General features: G+C 46.6%; 1 protein-coding gene across 2 annotated transcripts; it reads right to left on the bottom strand.

Moving 5' to 3' along the window:
• Positions 1 to 9: 9 nt before the first annotated feature.
• On the bottom strand, positions 10 to 8,561 carry zgc:195001 (uncharacterized protein LOC567531 homolog). 2 transcript variants are annotated; one of them, XM_027025674.2, is made up of 5 exons: positions 8,488 to 8,561; positions 2,356 to 2,388; positions 1,875 to 1,937; positions 1,542 to 1,681; positions 10 to 1,064 (listed from the first exon to the last, which is right to left on the bottom strand). In XM_027025674.2, the coding sequence occupies exons 1-5, from the start codon at positions 8,540 to 8,542 to the stop codon at positions 654 to 656; spliced, it is 702 nt and encodes a 233-aa protein (XP_026881475.2). In that variant the 5' UTR covers positions 8,543 to 8,561; the 3' UTR covers positions 10 to 653. The 2 variants fall into 2 exon arrangements, with proteins under 2 accessions (XP_026881475.2, XP_026881476.1); XM_027025675.2 differs by lacking the exon at positions 1,875 to 1,937.
• Positions 8,562 to 9,235: the final 674 nt, after the last annotated feature.

Consider the following 9,235-nt stretch of genomic DNA (forward strand, 5'->3'; position numbering starts at 1 on the left):
AGGCACAGATTAACTGCTGTATTTAATCACAATTTGTTCTCTACTTAAATAGTACATACATCAAGACATGGGATAAAACAATTATTTAGGCCCCCACAGAAAGACAAAACTTTAATTCACAATTATCAACAGAAATGCTTTACAGAAGTAAAATATTTTAATACCTATCTGCACGTCAGATTTGGGGGCACATAAAATGTTTTTTCATCTGATATTAAATGTAATATAAGGCTTTTTTTTCATCTGATATTCAATGTAATATAATAAGGCTTTTTTTCTTCTTATCTTTGACACTACAGCATGCAGGTTTGTCATACTGTATAAAGTACGATGAATTCTACACAGATTAAAAGATTTCCCAGTTTCTACTCCCGTCCCCTTTCTAAATGGAGATTATGCTAATCTGCTTCCTTCTTCTCTACGCTGCCTCTGTTCTGCATAAGTCAAACAGCCTTAAGATGAACGGCAAAAAGTTCTAGCAATTTCTGCAGGCTGCGGACTCGCTGGCACTTTTACATGCTTTCTGCCCAGCATTGCCCAGGTATCACCATCCTCCTTAAACGCCTTCACATGAGACGCATCTCTCTGTCGACTCCATCTGTTTCTCCACCCATCTTACCCCACCCCTCTGCATCATTCTCTGCTCCTCCCTGTCACTGATCCTTCTTCAGGATAGAGCAGTAGGATTTCTGCCCCACCCAGAAGCCAGGAAGCAGCTTGTCAGTTAAGGAGGTTTTAAAGCTGTGTATCAGGCGCACCTCCCGGGGCTCGCCCTGGCCACCCTCCACCAGGTAGAAGCTGATGATGCCGGCTGGCTGATCCACGTACACCCCTATGGCGTTGCACAGGGTCCCAGGGATCTCCACGTTCTCGCCGTTGTGCCAGGCTTGGTAGCAGGACCCACCCCAGCCCACGGCCCACGACATGGCATTTTCGCCCAGGCCGCAGGGGCCATCTTTAACCTTGCGCCCGGAGCTCTCGTACACCACCCCGATCACCACCCAGCCCTCGTGCTCTACCTCCCAGTACCCCCGCCTCCCAAACACCCCCTCCTTACACAGCACCTGCAGACAAGCAGAGAGACAGGTGAGCAGAGAGATAGTAAACAAACCACATTTAAAAGAGAATACCTCACACTGATATAATCGATGAGACAGTTCTTGCTAAATTCTGCCACTTAATAAGCACTCCATCCAGTTCAAAATTCATGAGCTGAAAAAAATCTAAAGGTGGCAAAACAGTGGCAGGAATGTGGAGCCTTTGGTTCGTATTGTGTTCATACTTCAAAGGACCTACATCAGAGTTCATTTGGAGATGGCCGAGAGCCAAGAGGGTCTCGGTCCGCCTACTCAATGTGCACCAGAGTTCGAAAGTCAGGGTTCTCATTTGCTCGAATCAACTATACAACGGAGCCCTCGCACCGAGTACATAGGTGCTGATTACAGAGTCCACAATAGTTACAGACACCTTTTCATTTGCTCAGAACAGCTATTAAAGTGACCACTGTCAGGATATAAAGACAGTTTAGTGGAAGAACCCACCTGTGGGGCATGTTCATATCTTTCAGGTCTGTCCAGGACAGGACACGCCACATCTTTCATCCGTGAAACTTTGGATCCGCTGTCTGAGAGCCAGAGCATCTTCTGAGAAGTTCTGTCATCCAGAGACACAGGCATCCAATCTGACGCACAGAGAGGAGGGCAGATGGGCAGATGTGACTTAACGCGTATGTACGCTTGCATTTTAAAGCCAGAATTTCTGCAGAAGCTATAGTGTGACTTTTCTCCCCATCACAGCAGGACAAGGCTTGAGTCACTGTGTGTAAGGACCAAAATGGCAGCTGGTTCCCTCGTTCCCCACTGTGAGACACATACACTTCACCAGCTCTGCCCTGGTGGTAGGCTCAGGAATGTCAGGCTCATAAGGAGGCAGTTCCTCTGTGATGGAGACAAGGAGAAACACAAATTGGGTGTAATTACATTACAGACTGTAATAAGATAATCCAGTGTAAATTACTCTCCATGTTCAAACACAGATGCAGAGGTCATGCGACACTATGGGGACCACCTTCTCACTTGTGTCTGTGGGGCAAGTGTAAATCTGTGTGCCACAGAGGGGAGAGGGGGAACAGATTGAAGCTGTTAGGCTCCCCTTCCGAAGGCACGGACTGCGTTTATTACACATGCGAGCAGGCTGTCATGTTTAACCGTGCAGAGCCTCTTATATCCGCGGGTGTCATGTGTCTGTGTGTGAAATCTGTTTCGCTGTCAGAAAAAAGCTCCGCTGTAAGACTGCATGTAATGCGCCCGAGGCCCACCGTGTCCGCACGGTGCGCAGAAGAGCTGGGCTGCTTACCTGCAGGGACTGCTGCTTGTGATCCTTTTCTTCCTGTGGTGGGGAGAAATTCGGGCAGAAATGAGCGAGCCAGAACAGCAGACCTGTGACGATCAGAAGGCAAGTCACACGCAGACATAATGCGGAGGAGGGCTCCGGAAACCTCACTGAGTTTTATCAGCACTCAACCAGTGGCAGCGGCTGGAGTGCCGATCGCAGCCCGGACCGAGTCCCTCCTGCCGGAGGGTGAAATGGCAGGAAGGAAGGTAGCGACTAGCCACAGTTCAGCCAATATTTCAATTTTTGTCTAATAAATAAGGAGTTAAAAGAGCTGGGAGACACGCATCTAGCCGCACACCCACACCTACAGATTATATAAAGGCCAATAGAGTATATAACAATCTAGAGATTACACAGAGTGGGGCAGGTTCTCAAGGGTGCAGCTTCCAGCCGAAGCTCAGACTGTCTAGGTGACATTCAGTGCACAGGCCAAGTTCACGGTGGTTTGGGAGTCTACATGCCTTTTCACCTCCCTTAGTCCATGACCCCTGCTCTGACATGACCTTATCTCTTGGCCTGCTTGGCACCTCTCAGCCGTGATTAATGGATCTCCACTCTGCCTGCTATGCAGCATGGTTGCTTTTAGCATTGATTCATGCACTTTGTTCATGCCTGAGGTCAGAGACCTACAGACATGCTGGGCTTAAACTTAATGTTCACCACACACACACACATCAAAGGCACTGACAGGCGCTTCTAAGGAAACATTTTGGTCTCTGCCGCTGTTATTTTGGAGCCAGGTCGCAGTGTGTGCGTGGCCCCACTCTGTGGCCCCACTAATGTGGCTGCTCCGGTTGCGTTATTCTCAGTTTCGCACTTCAGACGTGTTTTGGTCAGAGAGCTTCTCGGAAAAGAGGCGTAGAGCCGCCAGCCACCTCAGCACAGTGTGGTGTCCAGCCGCACGTACGGCTTGTTTTTCAAATACTCATTTGTCTTCACTGATCTCTCTCTCTCTCTCTCTCTCTCTCTCTCTCTCTCTCTCTCAAATAGGAGCACAGCAGTGTTAGTTTATAACAGCCTATCAAAGTAAGACTATGCTAAATGATCACTTGTATCAGCCATGATCTGTGTGGTGATACACACAGTGTTGAGCACAAAGAGTCTCACACCTCCTGATATCTCACTCCATCATACTCCAGACAAGGTGAACGTCGTGACCTCGCACTTGATCTGATCTGGGCTCGGAGGTGACAGGTGCTCCTGGGCTGGTGTGAACCTGAACACCCAGTAGCGTTATATGAGGCTGTCAGCTCCAAGGAGTGTCCCATCCATCACAGGAATCCCTACACACCTGGCACACTGGTGCAATATCTCTCCCTTCTCTTACACAAACACTCGAGTTCCCTAGTCAGCATTCACAAATCAGGGGCCATTAAATAATGCTTGTTGTCGGGACGGTTCAAAGTCAAAATAAAAATAAAACAAAATAAAAGCCAGCGGCTCATGTGGAAGATGTACCATGCTTCCATAAACATCAAACACCATGTCTTTGTCCAGCCATGTCAAACACTAACAGGATTACAAAGCTCCAACAATTTACCAACAATTTTATGGTTTTTGCACACACCATAAAGTTCTGGAGTTTAATTCAAGTAGATTGAAGCAGGAGCAAAACTGCAGGCGCTGGATTTGTGAGACCAGAGCAGGCAAACATGCACGCATCACTGTCCCCTCTCAGGTGGCATGAAGGGTATTAGAAACTGCTGAGCAGAGTCATAACAGCCCTACATGATCGAATAGTAAACATAATAGCAATGGGCTTAATCATTGCCAGGGTAAGGTGTGAGAATGAGTGGTTTTAACTATGAAGAACACAAAAAAGAACGTTAAAGAAAAAAAGGTTTTAAAGAACATAAAGTGTGTGTGTGTGTGTGTGTGTGTGTGTGTGTGTGTGCGTGCGTGTGTGTCAGAGAGACAGTGACAGGTCAAATGCTTATATACTGTGGGCCTGCTTAGAAATCCCCCCCACACCCTGAGTAGTGCCAGCCTCAAAACTTCACCCCTACCAACACAGTCAGTCAGAAGAAGAAAGAACATTCCGTTATTGACCCGAAATCCAGGAGAGAGCAGTGTGAAACAGGAGAGCAGGAGTGCAGAAAGCTGCACTCATCTCAGCACAGACACACGCGCACAGCAGGAGTCCACTGAGAGCATTTAGGAGAGTGTAAAATGAGTGGTGAGGCCCCTGGCGACCCTCCAGGTCCTCACTGCAGTGTCCCTGTTGCTTCCCCTGATCCAACACACCTGATTCCATGCACTTCACAGTCAGCTGGTGACCTCGATTCAGCACGTTGTGGCACCATCCCACACCAGCCTTCTGCGGCTGGCAGCGAAGACATTTGGCAGATGACGATGTGTGGTTTAGTTCATATTCTGTTTAGTAATGTTATATCCTCATGTCTTTCATGCCATCTCATCCTTCTGTCATTTCCAAAGTCCAGTTAATGTAATGTTAACAATGTAAGAATGATCATACTAGATCAAATAGCACTTATGGAGCTTGCTTCTCAGAGGTGGGTTAGTCAGCATACTGTTTTCCTTGTCATAGACAACAGCATAATGTCAATGATGTTTCACCATTGAAAATCCATTTAATATAGGAATCGCATCGAATCTGTGCCTTATCGAATCTATGCCAGTGGTTCCCAAACTAGAGAAGCCGTCCTTACAGACCCAGATATAGTCAACAGCTGGGCTTTGTCCTTTGGTCTAACACATCTGGGCTAAACCATTAGGAACACTGGTAGATCTGTGCCCAGAACGAAAACAGAGCAACATTTGGACTGTCTGGGGTTCCCTAGTGGACTGGAATGGCAAACACTAGTATAAATAGGCTCTGCTCGGCTACTTCATGGTGCAACCAGCCTCCATTTGGAGACTGAGCTCGATTTAGCCCCTAACCAAGGTGAGGAGATCAGCATCAATCCCATAATCCTCCTGCTCCAAGCCCCGCAGGCTGTTTGTTTTGGATGTAGATGCCAAGAGGCTGTGCCAGCCCCTGCCATCACCTGGGTGTGGTGGGCAGATCAGGGCAGATCAAAGCAGGGCAGATCGTGTTCCGCCCCTGGGTTACTGCCCCTGGGTTACTGCGCTACTGAAATGGGAAGCAAGAAGAGTGGACAAACATTCATCTGACAGAGGTCGTAAAAAAATAGCGAGGGCACAGATGCACAAACATGGCAGTGGCTTCTGTGATGTGACCCAGCAGATATATTCATGAGCCACAGAGAGGTCCACACAGAGTTGGACACCTCTCAGGATACAGCGGTGTGTCCCCCTCCTCCTTTTGCACAACAAAAGCCAGTATTTATTTAGATTTACATTTAAATTTGGCAAACGGTTTAACCTACAGTGACCTCCAGATAAAGTGGAGTTTGGGTACACGCATGCCACTAATACAAGAGTAAAGTTGGCTTCCAATGCTGATGGACCTTTTCCAATAACTGATCACCTGAGGGAAGCACAAGTGTGGGAGTGCAGTGCTGATCGCGATTAGGTTGCTATAGGTGACAACCAAGTGAAAGTGCAACACATAAAATAGTAAAGATTCAATATGCATGGGGAGAGTATCTAAAGAGGGCAAGTGATAAAAAGTTCTTGTAAGGTGTGGTAGATGTGGAGAAGCTCTGAGAAGTTGAACAAGTCTGATGATCAAATAGTCAGTTTTAAAACTGGGAGCAGAGCTGACATAAGATGTCTGGACCTAAAGACCATAACCGGAGCTGGACACCGAGCAGCGGTTCATCTTTCTGCTCTTTGTTTCATGGTGGTCAGTGAGCTCTGTAGGAGGCTGGCAGGTGTCCACAGGCATGTAACCAGAGGTGTACAGATTCCAAGCAACAACAGTCCTGCCATGATTTTACCTTTTCCAGTTTGTTCTACTGATTAATCTGACCTGCTGGCTGGCGTTGATAAGCAAATCCCAATGGTTGGAACAAAATCCTGGATAACAAAGAGTTTAACTTCCTGAACCTGAACTGTGCACCTCAGGATAAAGCAAATAGTGGTAGCAGAGAGAGAGAGAGAGAGGAAGGAGGAAAGATGAAGAAGTTATTTATGTTATTTAAGTTATTTTATGATGGGTAAGCCTTTTTTTTTTTTTTTTTTTACAGAAAGTTTCACAAAAATGAACATGAACAAACATGTCCATGTTAACTTTACACCACGAAACCTGGGAAGAGGTGTCAAGAAGTGTGAAACTCGTGAAGAGACTTAAAAAACAAGGGTTTAAAAATGGAAGGCAGGGACTTGAAACCAAGGATCAGGCGGAGAGGGAGCAGCAGGGGGCATGTTATTGGGTTGGCAGCGTGGGGTCGGGCAGGGGCTCTGCTGAGATGATGAACGAGGGAAGGGTTGGCAGAAGCAGCGATGGTGCTGGCAGGCAAAGGAAGAGCTGGACAAACATGATCTGTGCTGTGCAGTTGTACGCCTCTCTCGCCAATCTACGTGTTTAAACACATCATAAAGTCAACAACGCTGATGAACGCTGATAGATATTCACTGCCATAAATCACCTTCCTCTCTCTACCTACCTAACTGTCCGACCGTTTATTCAGCGGTTTATTTATCTCTTTATCTGGCTAACTTTAAGCGTGTCTGATCTGTGTGGGTCCATGTCTAAATGGTCACTCACCATCTGTACCTATACCATGACAGCATGGACAAGATGAATTAATATGAGAGCGGAGTTGTGCTGGGTCGATGGGTTCTAAACGAGGCCTGGACATAAAGACACTTGTCATGACACTTGCATTTCACCGCTCTATGTAATAAGAGCATTAAAAACCTATAGGAGCTCTAACGTGTCCAGTGTATGTAAGCCTGCGGTTCCAGCTCACGACTGCTATCTATAGCGACTGGCCCTTTCACAGCAAGCAACTTAGAGAGAAAGAAAAAAGGCCGTGCTGTTTGGAGCAAGCCGAGTTTTCTGCATGGGAGGAGTGTATCTGAAAGGAGTGTGTGTGTGTGTGTGTGTGTGTGTGTGTGTGTGTGTGTGTGTGTGAGAGAGAGAAGGAGACCAAAAAGGAGGGAAGAGAACGAGTGAGTGGGAGAGAGGGAGAGGTCTTGTGATACAGAGGCTGATTTATCTTCGTTTGTTGAACACAGCAGCTGTTAAACTCTGTCCTGCTCTGAAAAGCCTATTATTATGTTCCCGGGGTGGCACACAGCAGTCGGACGGCACCGCGCAACGCCAACAACGCACAAGGTGCCCTCTTCTCATCCGAAATATCATCACAGAGCGCGTGGGGCTGGCGTGGGAGAGCCGGCCCCAGCACTCCCGCTGCCCGCTCCCTTTATATGGTCAAAAGGCCATCGCTATGGCGACAGTTATAGGTGCCACCCCATCATGGAGGCATGTGCAGTATTCTCAGCGGGAGAGGTGTACTGTTTCTAGGGGGGACAGTTTTAAGTTGCATCACCATCTACATTTCAAGAGTCGGAGATTAATCGATGCCACATTTGAGAAAAGGGACACTAACATATTCCATCATGATTGGGTTTCACAGCACAGAGGGGCGGCAGCGTGTACACAGGAAAAGGCAAAATTCCACTAAGCTCTTCGAGTTTTCCTAAAAGTAATGTGATATAAACTCGTGAAGCACAAGTTTGATGTTTTCAGCATGTTCAACATGTCCCTTTATTTCTAATGTCGCATAACGTAACATCAGCCACGGCGTTAATGACACTCGCCTCTCCTCTAGCAATTCTCACTGCTCTTAATTACACTTAAAGGAGCCAACCAATTAAGTCTTCAGAAACCCTGATTATTATTGTTCTTGTTGTTGTTGTTATTGTTAGAGTCTTTTGATGTTATTGTAGAAATAATAGAAACAATGACTGATACATTTTAAATGTAGAACCTCTAAAGAAATGATTATTTTCATTATTTTTTTAAATATTTAATTATGGAATAACGAAATGCATAAAAACACATACGCGCATGACTCTGGTGTGGTTGAGAGAATGAAGCAGGCTGTAGTGTGTGTGTGTGTGTGTGTGTGTGTGTGTGTGTGGCTGCGTGGGGAAGGAGCTGGTGGGTGTCCCACTCACTGGTTCCCCCGTGGGCAGCTGAGGAAGCTGAGAGGCTCTTACCTGCTTTCCTCTGCTCCGGCATGACTCGGCTGCTGGAGGATGTCTGGCTAGGCATATCCGTCCTGGGGGGTGAGGCGGCGCAGTGTGTCGCTGCCTCCTCCAGACTACACTCTTATTCCCTCAGAAAGGGGGGTGGGGGGAGGATAGATGGATACAGTGGCACCCAGAGGCTTAGTTCATCAACTGTAGAGCTTGTGTAACTGAAAGATTCAGTCAACGTTCACAGGCGGAGGTTAGAAAGGTTGCACGCGCACGCACATACACATACATGGATAGTTAAGTTGTTTTTTTTTAACTGTGTGGAGTAGAACTTTGTTAAAACATTATTAAAGTAGTAGTTTTAATTGCTGAAATTACCATTTATAGAATAACAGACCTTGGACATGCATTCAGATAGAGCAATGAATGTAATTGAAAAAAAGAATAGTAAAAAAAAAAAAAAAACCTTTAACTTTATTCTATTAGTTACATGTCAGAGTAAGACAGGAAGGTTTGCCTCCGCCCATCCTGGTGGGGAGTGTGATGCTGATCTCACATCCCTGTCGTGCTTTCATCATGTGAGTGGAGTGTGTTCCAACACTACCATTTAGACTGCGTGCCAAGTTTTACAACCACAGCAACTTCACTAAGACCCGCATTTGCTAAATATGGCGTATCATTTTCACCTGCCTGTCATTGGGGTGTGGTGGTCAGATTATGGAGTTAAGTGGTGTAGAAACAGCCATTGCATCAGTCCCTTTAGGCCTGG

This window comes from Electrophorus electricus, chromosome 1 (genome assembly GCF_013358815.1).
Source record: "Electrophorus electricus isolate fEleEle1 chromosome 1, fEleEle1.pri, whole genome shotgun sequence".
Lineage (NCBI taxonomy): Eukaryota > Metazoa > Chordata > Actinopteri > Gymnotiformes > Gymnotidae > Electrophorus > Electrophorus electricus.